The sequence below is a fragment of the Salvelinus fontinalis genome, chromosome 34, assembly GCF_029448725.1.
Source record: "Salvelinus fontinalis isolate EN_2023a chromosome 34, ASM2944872v1, whole genome shotgun sequence".
Taxonomy (NCBI): Eukaryota; Metazoa; Chordata; class Actinopteri; order Salmoniformes; family Salmonidae; genus Salvelinus; species Salvelinus fontinalis.
In genome coordinates this window covers 39,064,394-39,084,493 of record NC_074698.1, presented here as the reverse complement: position 1 = coordinate 39,084,493, position 20,100 = coordinate 39,064,394, and the positions used below count along the sequence as shown (strand labels likewise).

General features: G+C 43.7%; 1 protein-coding gene across 1 annotated transcript in view; it reads right to left on the bottom strand.

The window, feature by feature from the left end:
• Nucleotides 1-254: 254 nt before the first annotated feature.
• The window catches only part of LOC129833880 (NLR family CARD domain-containing protein 3-like), a gene marked incomplete at its 5' end in the record, with an annotated part of 36,427 nt that continues 16,581 nt past the window's right edge, over nt 255-20,100 (bottom strand). The window contains 4 exon segments of the mRNA XM_055898725.1: nt 255-1,474; nt 1,919-1,965; nt 2,330-2,503; nt 5,145-5,318. Of these exon segments, the coding sequence (XP_055754700.1) occupies nt 939-1,474; nt 1,919-1,965; nt 2,330-2,503; nt 5,145-5,318 (931 nt within the window).

The window sequence follows — 20,100 nt, the reverse complement described above, 5'->3', positions numbered from 1 at the left end:
ATCAGGATAGATGAGAACACAGAACGGATCAGTTTGGACACAAGTCAAGACGTTAGATCTGGAACTAGTGTGTCAGGATAGATGATAACACAGAACGGATCAGTTTGGATTGTAGTCAAGACGTTAGATCTGGAACTAGTGAGTCAGGATAGATGATAACACAGAACGGTTCAGTTTGGACACAAGTCAAGACGTTAGATCTGAACTAGTGAGTCAGGATAGATGATAACACAGAAGGATTACCACACTTTACATTGTTTTTCTTGAGGGAGGGAACTTGATTTAATAAGTATTGCTTTTATGAGAAGGTTCACATTGCATACAGATTGTTGGGGTTAGATTCCATACAGATTGTTGGGGTTAGATTCCATACAGATTGTTGGGCTTAGATTCCATACAGATTGTTGGGGTTAGATTCCATACAGATTGTTGGGGTTAGATTCCATACAGATTGTTGGGGTTAGATTCCATACAGATTGTTGGGGTTAGATTCCATACAGATTGAGTCTGCCTTGATGTCAGCATTGCACATTCTTCTCTCACATCCTTCTCTATGTAGTTATTTAGTTGGGATTGTTAGTTTAATCTGTGTGTGTAAGTGTCCAGAGTGTGTGTCTTTGTCTAGTGTGATTGTGTCCAGTGTGTGTGTGTGTGTGTGTGTGTGTGTGTGTGTGTGTGTGTGTGTGTGTGTCCAGTGTGTGTGTGTGTGTCAGTGTGTGTGTGTGTCAATGTATGTGAGTCCAGTGTGTGTGTGTGTGTGTCTGTCAATGTGTGTGAGTCCAATGTGTGTGTGTTTGTCTGTGTGTATGTGTTGTGTTTCTAGTGTGTGTGTGTGTGTCAATGTGTGTGAGTCCTGTGTGTGTGTGTGTGTGTGTGTGTGTGTGTGTGTGTGTGTGTGTGTGTGTGTGTGTGTGTGTGTGTGTGTGTGTGTGTGTGTGTCAGGTTATTATTTCCAGGGACACTGAGGACTCTTCATGATAAACCCTAAACCCTGGATAGAGGGGCTCAGTGAATGTGGAGGTGAATGTGTACAGGTGGGTCAGTGTGTCAGAGGAGGCTCTATAGAAGGACAGAGTGCCGGCTGGCCAGTCCAGATACACTCCTACTCTATCGGAGCCGGAGTGGCGGACGTCTATGTTAATGTGATTATTATTGTGACTGGCAGTGTAACTGTTGGCATCGCAGAACAGACACCAGGACTTGTCATTGTATCCAAGATAATAGTCATCACCCTCTCCTTTCCTGTTGATTCCTTTATATGTCACTCCTATATTAGGCATCCCACTCCACTCTACCTCCCAGTAACAGCGCCCAGTCAGACCCTCTCTACACAGCACCTGTCTACAGTCCTCAAATCTCTCTGGGTGATCAGGATACGGCTGCTTCTTTCTCCTACATGTCACCTTTCTGTTCTCCTCAGACAGAGAGAGGAGTCTGTCTACTGTGTTGAGGTCCAGTGTGAGATCACAGACATCTGATGGATGAAACCAGACACAATATTAGAAATCATCATCATTCACATTAGAATGTTAACTCACTTTTCACTAATTCATTTAATGTAGATGTTTCTAGGTATCAAAAGGAGAAGTTAAGGTAACTTGAGACTTGTTGAATGATCATATGTTATACTGTATGGTAATATAAAGCACACTGATTCCAATTAATTACACACACACACACTCACACATCAACACATGCACACATTTCTTATGTAACACAAACGCGCCACACACACACACAGACACACACATTGTCAAAGCAACTCTTTGTAAACGTTGGTGTCCCTGATTTCTGCTTCTGTAGAACTACAGCTGATATTTAATATGACCAAGTAAGTAATGATGGTGGTCTTTGACTTTGACTTAACTTGAATTAAGACTTATTCTTAGTCATATTCTTCACAGCAGTCAACACTCACATTTTCTAAGCCCAGGTTTCATTGTGTTCTCTCCACCATGTTCCACACTGTAGCGGTAAGCAGAAGAACAGACAGTCATTGAGGGATACACCTGAACTCACACACACAGTCTTGTACAGCTAACCGTGTGTCCAGTGTGTGTCCTGTGTGTGTCCTGTGAGCGTGCGTGTGTGTCCAGTGTGTGTGTGTCGAGTGTGTTTGTGTGTATGTGTGTGTCCTTTTGTGTGTGTGTCCAGTGTGTATGTGTCTGTCTGTGTTTGTGTGTGTCCTGTGAGTGTGTGTGTGTGTGTGTGTGTATGTGTATGAGTCGAGTGTATGTTTCACACTGGACACACACACAGGACACACACAGTAACTTGCAACAAAGTCAAACATGTCTGATATGAACATTGACATAAACCCTCTACATACTTGAGTTTCTCCAGTCTGCAGTGTGGATCCTCCAGTCCAGCAGAGAGCAGTCTGACTCCTGAGTCTCCTGGGTGATTGTAGCTCAGGTCCAGCTCTCTCAGGTGTGAGGGGTTTGACCTCAGAGCTGAGACCAGAGAAGCACAGCCTTCCTCTGTGACTAGACAGCCTGACAGCCTGCAAAGAGTCAAATCATATTAAAATCACATTGATATTCTTTGGTGGTGAAAATAGTGGCAGTATATTTTTACAAAATGTTCAGATACATCAGTGTCCTGAAACCTGCCATATCTATTCATAAATGAATGTATCATTATTTGTAATAACAAATGATCAATGTATTACTTGTAGATAGAAAAATATATAGTACAAATATTTTAGTAGACTGACCAGACCAATTAAAAAAGCAGTATCAGTCAGAAGACAGACAGTGAGGTATCAGATTTAGATTGTATTGAGTATACAGTCCACATCATATCAACTTTGACGGTGAAGCTAACAATTTAAGTGTGTCTCTAAACCAATATTTTTGATTTAATGTATATAATGTCACCTTTTATTTGAGGATATTTTAATACATATCTGTTTCACCATTTAGAAAAATAAAAGCACTTTATGTATCTAGTCCCACTATTTGAAGAAGTCATAAGTATTCTGACCAATTCACTCATAGTCCCATAGTCTCAGAGACTACAACAAAACATGCTAACCTCTCACCATTACCAATAACAGAGGCTACAACAAAACATGCTAACCTCTCACCATTACCAATAACAGAGAATACAACAAAACATGCTAACCTCTCACCATTACCAATAACAGAGGCTACAACAAAACATGCTAACCTCTCACCATTACCAATAACAGAGGCTACAACATTACATATTAACCTCTCACCATTACCAATAACAGAGGCTACATCAAAACATGCTAACCTCTCACCATTACCAATAACAGAGGCTACAACAAAACATGCTAACCTCTCACCATTACCAATAACAGAGGCTACAACAAAACATGCTAACATCTCACCATTACCAATAACAGAGGCTACATCAAAACATGCTAACCTCTCACCATTACCAATAAGAGGCTACAACAAAACATGCTAACCTCTCACCATTACCAATAACAGAGGCTACAACAAAACATGCTAACATCTCACCATTACCAATAACAGAGGCTACATCAAAACATGCTAACCTCTCACCATTACCAATAACAGAGACTACAACAAAACATACTAACCTCTCACCATTACCAATAACAGAGGCTACATCAAAACATGCTAACCTCTCACCATTACCAATAACAGAGACTACAACAAAACATGCTAACCTCTCACCATTACCAATAACAGAGACTACAACAAAACATGCTAACCTCTCACCATTACCAATAACAGAGACTACATCAAAACATGCTAACCTCTCACCATTACCAATAACAGAGACTACAACAAAACATGCTAACCTCTCACCATTACCAATAACAGAGACTACAACAAAACATGCTAACCTCTCACCATTACCAATAACAGAGGCTACAACAAAACATGCTAACCTCTCACCATTACCAATAACAGAGGCTACAACAAAACATGCTAACATCTCACCATTACCAATAACAGAGGCTACATCAAAACATGCTAACCTCTCACCATTACCAATAACAGAGACTACAACAAAACATACTAACCTCTCACCATTACCAATAACAGAGGCTACATCAAAACATGCTAACCTCTCACCATTACCAATAACAGAGACTACAACAAAACATGCTAACCTCTCACCATTACCAATAACAGAGACTACAACAAAACATGCTAACCTCTCACCATTACCAATAACAGAGACTACATCAAAACATGCTAACCTCTCACCATTACCAATAACAGAGACTACAACAAAACATGCTAACCTCTCACCATTACCAATAACAGAGACTACAACAAAACATGCTAACCTCTCACCATTACCAATAACAGAGGCTACAACATTACATGCTAACCTCTCACCATTACCAATAACAGAGGCTACAACAAAACATGCTAACCTCTCACCATTACCAATAACAGAGGCTACAACAAAACATGCTAACCTCTCACCATTACCAATAACAGAGACTACAACAAAACATGCTAACCTCTCACCATTACCAATAACAGAGGCTACATCAAAACATGCTAACCTCTCACCATTACCAATAACAGAGGGGGTATGATCTTTGTTCCTCTGTAACTTTCTCATTCCTCATCATTCACTATTCATTCCTGATTATTCATATTCATGGTAGCGTCCACATGAATGTAGAAGTGTTCAGAAACATCTTGTATTCTTACTGACAACACAAGTGAAGTGACTCCAAAATGACAGGACATTATTCGCCATTCAGTTTCTATCAGGAAAAACATCATCCAAAACACAACCAAGACAAACTGCAAATGGATTCAACAAGTTAGTAGAATCACAAGCTTGATGTCATCACTGCAGGCATGGAATATGGGACCACATACTAAACTTAGGACTACTTTAATACACTATAAGTGAATATGTCCGAATAATTACGACTTTTTCAAATGGGAGAACTACGTACATAAAGTGCTTTCCTGTAAAATATATATGTATGAATACCTTTAAATAAAAGGTGACATTCTGTACTTTATTAAATCTGAAATCCAAAATGCTGGAGCATAACACCAAATGTAAAACTGTAAGCTTCACTGTCCAAACACATTTGGACTATGTGTGTCTGGTAAATACATGTGGATCTGGTGAACAGTTATCACTTGTTGACCAACGACAGGAATACTGACCTCAGAGTCTCCAGTTTACAGTGGGGATTCCCCAGTCCAGCAGAGAGCAGCTTCACTCCTGAATCCTTCAGGTCATTGTTACTCAGATCCAGCTCTCTCAGGTGTGAGGGGTTTGAACTGAGAACTGAGGCCAACACTTTACAGGATGTGTCTGTGAGTTTACAGCCAGTGAGTCTGTCAACACAGAAGAAATACAATGACAGGCAGGTTGTATTAAAATGTTACGCTGAGCTTTCCCTGCTTACACTGTTACCCGTACACTAATAATGTGTTGGGTTTGACCTCAGAGCTGAGACCAGAGAAGCACAGCCTTCCTCTGTGACTAGACAGCCTGACAGCCTGCAAAGAGTCAAATCATATTAAAATCACACTGCTATTCTTTAGTAGTGAAAATAGTGGCAGTATATTTTTTTAACATTTTCAGATATATCAGTGTCCTGAAACCTGCCATATCTATTCATAAATGAATGTCTCATTATTAGAAATTACATATCATAAAATGATTGCTTGTAGATAGAAACATGTATTGTACAAATATTTGAGTAGACTGACCAGACCAGTTTAAAAAGCAGAATCAGTCAAAAGACAGACAGTGAGGTATCAGATTTAGATTGTATTGAGTAAACAGTGTTCACTCAAAATGACACAACGATTATGTTCCAGTTGAACAACGTTTACTAAACCGTATTACCACAATACATGGTTACCATGACACTCAGGCCAGGTCCATCAACACTGACACTCCCAGGTGCACTAATAACAGAGTGATATCACCATAGTAACAGAAATATAGTAACAGAAATATAGGGAGACTTAAAACATGAACTTAACAATCTCCCACTTTTCTTTAAAGACAAATAAAACAACAAAACAATGAAATGTCCCAAGTATTATTTAAGTTCCTCATTACAAATGTGTTGTGTGACTCAGTTTATATTTGTATTAGTCAAGCTGCCACTTTCCATTACTGAGAGTCTTTAGGAGCACAAGACCGGATGCTCCCTTTTTAGTCAGACAGTCAGCAAGCTGCTCCTTTGTGGTCGACCAGGAAAACAGCTTTGAGGTGTGGAATCACAGTTGTAGAAAAGGTCTGTGAAACACCCCAGATGAAGTCATCAACATGACAGGAAAGTACTCCAGTCAAGCCAATAGAAAACTGCAGGATCCACTTGTGACATTTCTCCACCTGTACTCAGCACTGTTGCCTTGACTTTGCTGTACCAGTAGAGTGATGCACCTGCCAGGCCAGACACACACCTTTTTAGTTTCCACAGTGTTCCTTCACCCTTAGCTTCAGGTGGAGGTCAGATGTCAATGTCCCTTGATGCTCTGTTCTCTGCAAAAATGCAGATTTCATGTCTATGGAATTAAGTTTTCATTGTTTCTGGCAGATCACTGTCAGCAGCAATCCGAGTGACTCTGAGACGCATGTCAGTGAGTCTTTTCGGAGTTGTTTAGCAGCCAGCTCCTCTAAACCTCTAGCCACTAGGTGAGTCTTTTGAGAGTTGTTTAGCAGCCAGCTCCTCTAAACCTCTAGCCACTAGATGAGTCGTTTTGGAGTTGTTTAGCAGACAGCTCCTCTAAACCTCTAGCCACTAGATGAGTCGTTTGGGAGTTGTTTAGCAGCCAGCTCCTCTAAACCTCTAGCCACTAGATGAGTCGTTTGGGAGTTGTTTAGCAGACAGCTCCTCTAAACCTCTAGCCACTAGATGAGTCTTTTGGGAGTTGTTTAGCAGCCAGCTCCTCTAAACCTCTAGCCACTAGATGAGTCGTTTTGGAGTTGTTTAGCAGCCAGCTCCTCTAAACCTCTAGCCACTAGATGAGTCGTTTTGGAGTTGTTTAGCAGCCAGCTCCTCTAAACCTCTAGCCACTAGATGAGTCGTTTGGGAGTTGTTTAGCAGCCAGCTCCTCTAAACCTCTAGCCACTAGATGAGTCGTTTGGGAGTTGTTTAGCAGCCAGCTCCTCTAAACCTCTAGCCACTAGATGAGTATTTTGGGAGTTGTTTAGCAGCCAGCTCCTCTAAACCTCTAGCCACTAGATGAGTCGTTTGGGAGTTGTTTAGCAGCCAGCTCCTCTAAACCTCTAGCCACTAGGTGAGTCTTTTGGGAGTTGTTTAGCAGCCAGCTCCTCTAAACCTCTAGCCACTAGATGAGTCTTTTGGGAGTTGTTTAACAGCCAGCTCCTCTAAACCTCTAGCCACTAGATGAGTCGTTTGGGAGTTGTTTAGCAGACAGCTACTCTAAACCTCTAGCCACTAGATGAGTCGTTTGGGAGTTGTTTAGCAGCCAGCTCCTCTAAACCTCTAGCCACTAGATGAGTCGTTTGGGAGTTGTTTAGCAGCCAGCTCCTCTAAACCTCTAGCCACTAGATGAGTCGTTTTGGAGTTGTTTAGCAGACAGCTCCTCTAAACCTCTAGCCACTAGATGAGTCGTTTGGGAGTTGTTTAGCAGACAGCTCCTCTAAACCTCTAGCCACTAGATGAGTCGTTTGGGAGTTGTTTAGCAGCCAGCTCCTCTAAACCTCTAGCCACTAGATGAGTCGTTTTGGAGTTGTTTAGCAGCCAGCTCCTCTAAACCTCTAGCCACTAGATGAGTCGTTTGGGAGTTGTTTAGCAGACAGCTCCTCTAAACCTCTTGCCACTAGATGTGCTTTCGGCTCTATTCCAGTTATTTAAGGGACACACCCACCTTGTTGAGACACATTTTTGGCCAATGTCTTTGACTTCCTCAAACACTACATTTTTCCTCCAATTACTGAGCTCATCTAGTTTAGAGTCAAATGACACATCCTTTGTTTCAAGTGCATCATCATTTTGAATGTCATTCTGTTTTTCGTCATTTTCCATTGGTTTAAATCTGATAAGTGACAGGTCAGCTGACCCTGTTGTACCAGAAAGTGTAGCTGGTTCAGAGTACTGCAAGTTGGACCAGTTCTGGTGTTTTCCTTTGGCTTTTCCTGCTCGTCCAATGACGGTTGCTGTATATGGAATACCACTTTCTCTGTCCATGTATTTAACAGTTTGTCCAGTTTTCAGATTGGAACAACCATGCTGTCTTAACACATGTGTCTGTTGTTGAATGTTTTCCTCATTTGAACCCTCAACAGTATTACCAGTGACATGGTTGAAGGTCTCTGCTCCATTTCCTGTGTCAGTTTCAGTGTCCATATCAATGGATGTGACATCTGGTAGGCTTGTGTCTGTTATTGTGTCCTTTTTTCATTTTCAGTAGGAGGCTGATTCTCAGCAACAGCCCCTCCATCTTGTTGCTAATTTATTTTCCACAATCTTGAGTGATGCACCTTAAAAATGGTTTCCTCCGTGCCTTACAAATATCACCACACCATCTTGGCCAATGACGACTCCCGGTCCTTTCCACTCTTGACAGTCAACTCGTTTGTAGTACACTCTGTTTCCAGTCTCGTACTTATCATCGGTGGGTCGAAGCTGTTTCCTCAGAGCCCTGCGAATTCTCTCTGAACACTCTGCTTCAGTGAACGCTTTTCTCGCTGCATGTAGTGCTGAAAGGTGCTGTCCCACTGTCACGACTTCTGCCGAAGTCGTTGCCTCTCCTTGTCCGGGCGGTGTTCGGCGGTCGACTTCACCGGTCTTCTAGTCATCATCGATCCATTTTTCATTTTCCATTGGTTTTGTCTTGTCTTCCCACACACCTGTTGTCAATCCCATTCATTACCTGTTGTGTATTTAACCCTCTGTTTCCCTTCATGTGTTTGTCAGAGATTGTTCGTTGTCAAGTGTTGTGTGTTTTGTGTATAGGTGTGCGATGGGTCTTCGTACCCAGATTTTGTATTAATATTTTCCGTGAGTGTTATGGAGCTTATTACTGGGACTTTTATTAAAGTACTCCATGCTACACTCTATTTTGACTCTCCTGCGCCTGACTTCCTCTGCCACTTATACACGCCATTATGACAGAATCTCTGACCATAAAAATGAAGTCAGCAGGAGGAGGCACTTCACTAATGGAGGTTGAGGAACGCGTCCTGGAACAAGCGGCGGAGATTGACAGTCTGTGCGCTGCCATGGATCGCATTGTCCAGAGTATGGACCGCTGGGAGAGACAGGGAGCGTGTCCAGTACCTCCACCACCCCCTGGAATTCCTTCAAACGTTTTTTCCCCTCCGGAACAGAACAGGATCCAGTTATCCCTACCCACTGGATACAATGGAGATACTGCCAGCTGCCAGGGTTTTCTCCTGAAACTGAACTTGTATCTGGCCACGGTCTCTCCAGTACCAACAGACCGTGAGAAAAGCTTCGCCCTCATCTCCTGCCTTACCGGGAAAGCCCTGGAGTGGGCCAACGCTGTGTGTGGAGAGGATAAGGCGTTGGACCATTTTGAGGAGCTCATCTGCCATTTCCGGAAGGTATTCGACCACCCATCCGAAGGCAGAGCAGCAGGTGAGCTCCTCTATCATCTGAGGCAGGGGAAGAGGAGTGCTCAGGAGTTCGCGTTGGAGTTTAGGACTTTGGCTGCCGGCGCTGGATGGAGCGACAGGGCCCTGATCGACCACTACCGTTGTAGTCTACGCGAGGACGTCCGTCGGGAGCTGGCCTGTAGAGACACCACCCTCAACTTCGACCAACTGGTGGATATGTCCATCAGGCTGGACAACATGCTGGCTACTCGGGGACGTCTAGATCGGGGTCTGGTTGTTCCATCCTCCCGCACTCTCTCTCCCGAACCTATGGAATTGGGAGGGATGGTGCGCAGGGAGACCGGAGGGGGTACCCGCTCGAGCACCATCTATGATCGCAGAGATCACACTGCTGATCGGTGCCGGGTTGGTTCCTCTGGGAATAGAGAAGGCAGGCAGGGCACTCTGGCATCACCCCAGGTGAGTAGGCACCATACTCATCCAGAGCCCTCTGCTGCACTTATGTTTGTCTCTGTCACCTTTCCGGATTTTTCCCTGCATTCCCAGTATAAGGCGCTAGTAGATTCAGGCGCGGCTGGGAATTTCATTAATAAAAATGTAGCTTATAGTTTAGGGATTCCTATTGTTTCTGTGGATATGCCTTTCCCTATTCATGCCTTAGATAGTCGACCAATAGGGTCAGGGTTTATCAGGGAGGTCACCGCACCTTTGTCTATGATAACGCAGGGGGGTCACAAGGAGAAGATTAGTCTTTTCCTTATTGATTCTCCTGCGTATTCTGTGGTGTTAGGCCTACCCTGGTTAACTACTCATAACCCCACTGTTTCTTGGCCACAGAGGGCTCTCACGGGGTGGTCGCGAGAGTGCTCAGGTAGGTGTGTAGGGGTTTCCGTTGGTGCTACTACGGTGGAAAGTCCAGACCAGGTTTCCACCGTGCGCATTCCCCCCGAATATGCCGATTTGGCACTCGCCTTCTGTAAAAAGAAGGCGACTCAATTACCACCCCATCGACAGGGGGATTGTGCGATAGATCTCCTGGTAGACGCTGCATATCCCAGGAGTCACGTGTATCCTCTGTCGCAAGCGGAGACAGTGGCTATGGATAATTATATCTCTGAATCCCTGCGTCAGGGGTTCATTAAGCCATCCATTTCACCCGCCTCTTCGAGTTTCTTTTTTGTGAAGAAGAAGGATGGCGGTTTACGCCCGTGCATTGATTATAGAGACCTTAATAAAATCACGGTAAAATATAGTTACCCGCTACCTTTGATAAATACAGTAATGGAGTCAATGCGCGGGGCCCGCTTCTTCACAAAATTGGATCTCAGGAGTGCGTACAATCTGGTGCGTATTAGGAGGGGTGATGAGTGGAAGACGGCATTTAGCACCACCTCAGGTCATTATGAGTACCTGGTCATGCCATATGGGTTGATGAATGCTCCATCAGTCTTCCAATCGTTTGTAGATGAGATCTTCAGGGACCTGAACGGGCAGGGCGTAGTGGTGTATATCGATGATATTTTGATATAATCTGCTACACGCGCTGAGCATGTGTCCTTGGTGCGCAAGGTGCTTGGTCGCCTGTTGGAGCATGATTTATATGTCAAGGCTGAGATGCTTGTTCTTCCAACAATCCATCTCCTTCCTAGGGCATCAGATTTCCACTTCAGGAGTGGAGATGGAGAGCGACCGCATTACAGCCGTGCGTAATTGGCCGACTCCAACCACGGTAAAGGAGGTGCAGCGTTTTTTAGGGTTTGCCAATTACTACCGGAGATTTATCCGGGGTTTTGGTCAGGTTGCAGCTCCCATTACCTCACTGCTAAAGGGGGGGCCGGTGCGCTTGCAGTGGTCGGCCGAGGCGAATAGGGCTTTTGGTAAACTGAAGGCTCTGTTTACCTCGGCGCCTGTGTTGGCTCATCCGGATCCCTCTTTGCCATTCATAGTAGAGGTGGACGCATCCGAAGCTGGGATAGGAGCAGTGCTCTCTCAGCGTTCGGGTGTGCCACCGAAGCTTCGCCCCTGTGCTTTCTTTTCGAAGAAGCTCAGCCCGGCGGAGCATAACTATGATGTGGGGGACCGAGAGCTGTTAGCTGTCGTAAAAGCCTTGAAGGTGTGGAGGCATTGGCTTGAGGGGGCTAATCACCCTTTTCTCATCTGGACTGACCACCGCAATCTGGAGTACATCCGGCAGGCGAAGAGACTAAATCCTCGCCAGGCAAGGTGGGCCATGTTTTTCACTCGTTTTGTGTTTACGCTTACTTACAGACCAGGCTCCCAGAACGTCAAGGCAGACGCATTGTCTCGGCTGTATGACACAGAGGAGCGACCCATGGATCCCACTCCCATACTCCCAGAGTCGTGTTTGGTGGCGCCAGTAGTGTGGGAGCTGGACGCGGACATTGAGCGGGCGTCACGTGCAGAGCCCTCTCCTCCTGAGTGTCCAGCTGGTCGTCTGTACGTTCCGTCTGCTGTCCGCGACCGATTGATCTATTGGGCTCACACATCACCCTCCTCTGGTCATCCTGGGATAGGTCGGACGATGCGCTGTCTTGATGGGAGGTACTGGTGGCCCACTTTAGCTAAGGACGTGAGGATTTATGTTTCCTCCTGTTCGGTGTGCGCCCAGTGCAAGGCTCCTAGACACCTGCCTAGAGGTAAGCTTTTACCTTTACCCGTTCCTCAACGGCCGTGGTCGCACCTGTCAGTGGATTTTGTGACTGATCTTCCACCTTCACAGGGTTACACCACGATCCTGGTCGTTGTGGATCGGTTCTCTAAGTCCTGTCGTCTTCTCCCTTTGCCCGGTCTCCCTACGGCCTTACAAACTGCGGAGGCTCTGTTTACACATGTTTTCCGGCATTATGGGGTGCCTGAGGATATAGTGTCTGATCGGGGTCCCCAGTTCACGTCAAGGGTCTGGAAGGCGTTCATGGAACGTCTGGGGATCTCGGTTAGTCTTACCTTAGGTTTTCACCCCGAGAGTAATGGGCAGGTGGAGAGAGTTAACCAGGATGTGGGCAGGTTTCTGCGGTCCTATTGCCAGGACCGGCCAGGGGAGTGGGCGAAGTTCGTGCCCTGGGCAGAGATAGCCCAGAACTCGCTACGTCACTCCTCCACTAACCTTACCCCTTTTCAATGTGTATTAGGGTATCAGCCGGTTCTGGCTCCTTGGCATCAGAGTCAGACCGAAGCTCCTGCGGTGGACAATTGGTTTCGGCACGCTGAGGAAACTTGGGAGGCAGCCCACGTCCACCTTCAGCGTGCCATAAGGCGCCAGAAAATTGGCGCAGACCGTCGCCGCAGTGAGGCCCCGGTGTTCGTACCAGGGGACAGGGTCTGGCTCTCGACCCGAAACCTGCCCCTCCGCCTGCTCTGCCGGAAGCTGTGTCCGCGGTTTGTGGGGCCGTTTAAAGTCCTGAGGAGAGTGAACGAGGTATGTTATAGATTACAACTGCCCATTAATTACCGTATTAACCCCTCGTTCCATGTGTCTCTCCTCAGGCCGGTGGTGGCTGGCCCGCTCCAGGAGGCTGAAGTGCGTGAAGTTCCTCCGCCTCCTCTAGACATCGAGGGGGTCCCGGCGTACGCTATTCGATCCATTTTGGATTCGAGACGTCGGGCGAGGGGCCTTCAGTACCTCGTGGACTGGGAGGGGTACGGGCCGGAGGAGAGATGCTGGGTTCCGGTGGAGGACGTTTTAGATCCTTCTATGTTAAAAGAATTCCACCGCCTCCATCCGGATCGCCCTGCACCTCGCCCTCCGGGTCGTCCCCGAGGCCGGTGTCGACGCGCGGCTGGAGCCGCGCGTCAGGGGGGGGGTAATGTCACGACTTCTGCCGAAGTCGTTGCCTCTCCTTGTCCGGGCGGTGTTCGGCGGTCGACTTCACCGGTCTTCTAGTCATCATCGATCCATTTTTCATTTTCCATTGGTTTTGTCTTGTCTTCCCACACACCTGTTGTCAATCCCATTCATTACCTGTTGTGTATTTAACCCTCTGTTTCCCTTCATGTGTTTGTCAGAGATTGTTCGTTGTCAAGTGTTGTGTGTTTTGTGTATAGGTGTGCGATGGGTCTTCGTACCCAGATTTTGTATTAATATTTTCCGTGAGTGTTATGGAGCTTATTACTGGGACTTTTATTAAAGTACTCCATGCTACACTCTATTTTGACTCTCCTGCGCCTGACTTCCTCTGCCACTTATACACGCCATTATGACACCCACCCCCATTGCACTCACACTGGTCCCTTCTAGTGCTGAAGGCTTGTCAACCAGTACAGAGGGAAGATTAGGGTTCTGCCCCAACACTAGTTGCTATGGGCTGTAACTATGAACATTGTGCATTGAGTTGCCATCAAAGCCCAATCTAGGGCTGTTTTCCAGTCACATCCATTGTCTTGCCTCACATTCAGCATAATCTCTGAGTGTTTGATTATGTCTCTCCACAAGTCCATTTCTCTACGGACTGTATGCAGCAGTTGTCTTTACTTCCATGTTGAATTTCTCTGCCATTTCTCTTATTTCATTATTTTTGAATTCTCCTCCATTGTCACTGTATAATTTCTGTGTCGGGCCATGCACACTTATCCAGGAATGAATGAAGTGCTTGACCATTTCACTGTGTTTCTTTGTATTCACAATGCTTCCAGCACTGAAGCGTGTGAAGTGGTGGATGATGTGAAGATACCACACACTTGGTCCAGGCTCATGTAGATATACAGCCACTGTTTCATTGTACTTGGAAGCCAGTGACAAACCGCTGGTTTGCTGTATTTCTGGAATGTCTCACAACTGTTAACTATCTGCTGTAGAATGGAAACACTTTCATCATTATTCCCAGAACTGCTGAGTCATTTCTGAAGTCTGTCAACTGTAGCATGTCCAGACTGGTTGTGAAGTTAACCTGTCTAGGATCAGCGTGGCGCTAGCGGCACCCCCCCCCCCCCCCACTGAAAAACCAGTGCCGCGAAATTCAAAAAAAATATTTTTTTAAAATATTTAACTTTCACACATTAAAGTCCAATACAGCTAATGAAAGACACAGATCTTGTGAATCCAGTCAACATTTCCGATTTTTAAAATGTTTTACAGGGAAGACACAATATGTAAAGATGTACATCTATTACCTAAAAACACATTAGCATAATCCACCATCTTTTATTTGTCCACCAACACCAGTAGCCATCACCAATTCGGCTAAACTAAGATATTTATAGCCCCTAACCAACAAAAAAACTCATTAGATGACAGTCTGATAACATATTTATGGTATGGGATAGGTTTTGTTAGAAAAAAGTGCATATTTCAGGTATATGGCATAGTTTACAATTGCACCCACCATCACAAATGGACTAGAATAATTACAATGAGCAACGTGTTTACCTAACTACTAATCATCAAACATTTCGTAAAAATACACAGCATACACGAATCGAAAGACACAGATCCTGTGAATACAGACAATATTTCAGATTTTCTAAGTGTCTTACAGCGAAAACACAATAAATCGTTATATTAGCATAGCACATAGCACATAGCAGCCCAGCATTGATTCTAGCCAAAGTGGGCGATAACGTCAACATCGCCAAAAATATATTAATTTTTTCACTAACCTTCTCAGAATTCTTCAGATGACACTCCTGTAACATCATATTACACAATCCATATAGAGTTTGATCGAAAATGTTTATATTTAGCCACCAAAATCATGGTTAGACAATGTGAAATGTAACTCAGCTGGTCAGAATTTGTCCTTGCGCCACTTAGACAGTGATCTACTCTTATACATAAATACTCATAAACGTGACTAAAAAAATATAGGGTGGACAGGGATTGATAGACAATTTAATTCTTAATACAATTGCGTTATTACATTTTTTAATTTATCCTTACTTTTCAATACAGTTTGCGCCAAGCGAAGCTACGTCAAAAAACATGGCGTCCTAAGCCACTAAAATGTTTCGACAGAAACACGATTTATCATAATAAAAATGTCCTACCTTGAGCTGTTCTTCCATCAGTATCTTGGGCAAAGGATCCTTTCTTGGGAGAAATCGTCTTTTGGTGGAAAGCTGTCCTCTTGCCATGTGGAAAAGTCAACTGCGTTCGGGATGAACTGAAAAGCGTGCCCAACTTTTCACATCGTTGCAAAAATAAATGTCCCAAAATCGCACTAAACGGATATAAATTGCTATAAAACGCTTTAAATTAACTACCTTATGATGTTTTTAACTCCTATAACGAGTGAAAAGATGACCGGAGAAATATAACAGGCTAAACTAACGCTTGGAACAGGTGCGCGCCGGTGTCCACTTTGCTCATGACGCAGCTCCCAAAGAATGACTAGCTTCAGGGTTTTTTCATTTGTAGGGCCTGTGAACGTGCAATCGACCCCGTTGGAATCGTCATCACGTAAAGGCATCCAGGGGAAGACGTAAGAAGTGTCCGTATAGTCATAGCAACGACAGTGCCCTTTTAAATGACTTCAGAAGAGTGGCCAACATTTCTCAAATCTGACTCCATGTCAGGGAAATTGCTGTAGAATGGGCTCTGTTCCACTTAGAGACAAAATTTCAACTCCTATAGAAACTATAGACTGTTTTCTATCCAATAATAATAATAATATGCATATTGTACGATCAAGGATTTTGTGGGAAGCCGTTTAAAAAATTAGCCACATTAGCATAAGTAGTCTAAACAGCGCCCCCATCCCCAACAGGTTAACAATACTTTGTGTTTTTCCTTTGTGTTCATGTTCTCTGTGCTGTCAGAATCTCCATGTGCTCTGTGTCCGTTAGAATCTCATTTTCACATGGACTCTGTATAATGTCTTTGTCTAAAATGTTTACACAATAGTGGCCCTGAGGTGGTAAGTTCAAGGGTCACTGGTTGTTTAAACATCACTGTCTTGTCATGTTTTATGTCTAGTACAGCCTCTGCCTTCTTGAGGGAAGCTTTGCTTAATAGTAAGGGGATATCTGTAGGGACCACCTCTGTTTCAATGTGACACTTAGTCTGACACCTTTTGCTGGTATCTTGACTCTCTTGGTAGAATGGACGGTTCTCCCATCTACAAATTTGAAAGCTCTGTTGTTTGGTGTGTCAATCATAATTTGTACTTATTTCATATTTACTTCACTGACACAGCTATCAATACATTTTTCACCACACACTGTGCGTGTACATGCAGTATCAACCGCAGCAGATCCTAAGGATTCAACTATAACGATCTCAGTATCAGAAGCAGATTTGTTTGATGTAATGTTGCTCAATCTGTGTTTATATGTTCCTCTGTTAGTTTAACGTGATCATTTTTATGAAGACAGTCTTTAACCCAGTGGTGCTTTGACAAATAGCACATGTTGATCTCCTTCCACACCTGTCCAGTGGATTTGTGCCGGGAAAGGGCGCCCTCTACTGGTTGTCTTGAGAACGTGACTTGTTGGAGCCTTTTCTCTGCTGCTCAGTGTAATAAGCTGCGTCACTCACTTGCATTGGAGCGACAGACGTCTTTTCACCCAAAATTATTTTTAGTGTCGACTTCATTGACGCAAAAGTCAGCACAGTCAAAGCCAACTATTGCTCCCTACCATCCAGACAGACAGTATCTAGCAACTTGAAATCTAACACTGCATCCAGGAGAACCATGTCACTACCATCCAGACAGACAGTATCTGGCAACTTGAAATCTAACACTGCAGGAGAACCATGTCCCTACCATCCAGACAGACAGTATCTAGCAACTTGAAATCTAACACTGCAGGAGAACCATGTCCCTACCATCCAGACAGACAGTATCTAGCAACTTGAAATCTAACACTGCAGGAGAACCATGTCCCTACCATCCAGAGAGACAGTATCTAACAACTTGAAATCTAACACTGCAGGAGAACCATGTCTCTACCATCTAGACAGACAGTATCTAGCAACTTGAAATCTAACACTGCAGGAGAACCATGTCCCTACCATCCAGACAGACAGTATCTAACAACTTGAAATCTAACACTGCAGGAGAACCATGTCTCTACCATCTAGACAGACAGTATCTAGCAACTTGAAATCTAACACTGCATCCAGGAGAACCATGTCCCTACCATCCAGACAGACAGTATCTAACAACTTGAAATCTAACACTGCAGGAGAACCATGTCTCTATCATCCAGACAGACAGTATCTAGCAACTTGAAATCTAACACTGCATCCAGGAGAACCATGTCTCTATCATCCAGACAGACAGTATCTAGCAACTTGAAATCTAACTCTGCATCCAGGAGAACCATGTCGTACTTGCAAATCCTATTGTAGCTCTGTTTCGAAATCAATTATGTTGTCCGTCATTGCAACCGAAATGTCTCAAGTAACACTGTCAGAGTGTGAATATGCCTCGTAGGCCCGGTCTTTCTCTTCTTTAAGAAACACAGAATCCAGTGCTGTGATCAAAGACCAATACCGTAATCCTTGTTCAAATCCTCCAGGGATATTTCCAGTGCTGTATCTCTCACTCTTCCTTCCAGCGATAATACCACCAAACTGCTTTTTCTGGTCCAGATTAGTAACCAGTGTCCAGATTAGTAACCAGTGTCCAGATTCCAAGGTTATTTTCCCAACTTTCATACAACATCTTCTCGTGGAAGCGAGGTGGCACATTGTAGTTATTAGCCATCTTCTGCTACCAATGTTAACTTAAAATGACACAACGACTATGATCCAGTTGCACAACGTTTACTAAACCGTATTTCCACACCATTACCAATAACAGAGGCTACAACAAAACATGCTAACCTCTCACCATTACCAATAACAGAGGCTACAACAAAACATGCTAACCTCTCACCATTACCAATAACAGAGGCTACAACAAAACATGCTAACCTCTCACCATTACCAATAACAGAGGCTACAACAAAACATGCTAACCTCTCACCATTACCAATAACAGAGGCTACAACAAAACATGCTAACCTCTCACCTTTACCAATAACAGAGACTACAACAAAACATGCTAACCTCTCACCATTACCAATAACAGAGGCTACAACAAAACATGTTAACCTCTCACCATTACCAATAACAGAGGCTACAACAAAACATGCTAACCTCTCACCATTACCAATAACAGAGGCTACAACAAAACATGCTAACCTCTCACCATTACCAATAACAGAGACTACAACAAAACATACTAACCTCTCACCATTACCAATAACAGAGGCTACAACAAAACATGCTAACCTCTCACCATTACCAATAACAGAGGATACAACAAAACATGCTAACCTCTCACCATTACCAATAACAGAGGATACAACAAAACATGCTAACCTCTCACCATTACCAATAACAGAGACTACAACAAAACATACTAACCTCTCACCATTACCAATAACAGAGGCTACAATAAAACATACTAACCTCTCACCATTACCAATAACAGAGACTACAACAAAACATGCTAACCTCTCACCATTACCAATAACAGAGGCTACAACAAAACATGCTAACCTCTCACCATTACCAATAACAGAGACTACAACAAAACATACTAACCTCTCACCATTACCAATAACAGAGACTACAACAAAACATGCTAACCTCTCACCATTACCAATAACAGAGGCTACAACAAAACATACTAACTTCTCACCATTACCAATAACAGAGACTACAATAAAACATACTAACCTCTCACCATTACCAATAACAGAGGCTACAATAAAACATACTAACCTCTCAGCATTACCAATAACAGAGACTACAACAAAACATACTAACCTCTCACCATTACCAATAACAGAGACAGCAACAAAACATACTAACCTCTCACCATTACCAATAACAGAGACTACAATAAAACATACTAACCTCTCACCATTACCAATAACAGAGACTACAATAAAACATACTAACCTCTCACCATTACCAATAACAGAGACTACAATAAAACATACTAACCTCTCACCATTACCAATAACAGAGACTACAATAAAACATACTAACCTCTCACCATTACCAATAACAGAGGCTACAATAAAACATACTAACCTCTCACCATTACCAATAACAGAGACTACAACAAAACATGCTAACCTCTCACCATTACCAATAACAGAGACTACAATAAAACATGCTAACCTCTCACCATTACCAATAACAGAGACTACAACAAAACATGGTAACCTCTCACCATTACCAATAACAGAGGCTACAACAAAACATGCTAACCTATAACCATTACCAATAACAGAGGCTACAACAAAACATACTAACCTCTCACCATTACCAATAACAGAGGCTACAACAAAACATACTAACCTTTCACCATTACCAATAACAGAGACCACAACAAAACATACTAACCTCTCACCATTACCAATAACAGAGACCACAACAAAACATACTAACCTCTCACCATTACCAATAACAGAGACCACAACAAAACATACTAACCTCTCACCATTACCAATAACAGAGGCTACAACAAAACATGCTAACCTCTCACCATTACCAATAACAGAGGCTACAACAAAACATACTAACCTCTCACCATTACCAATAAT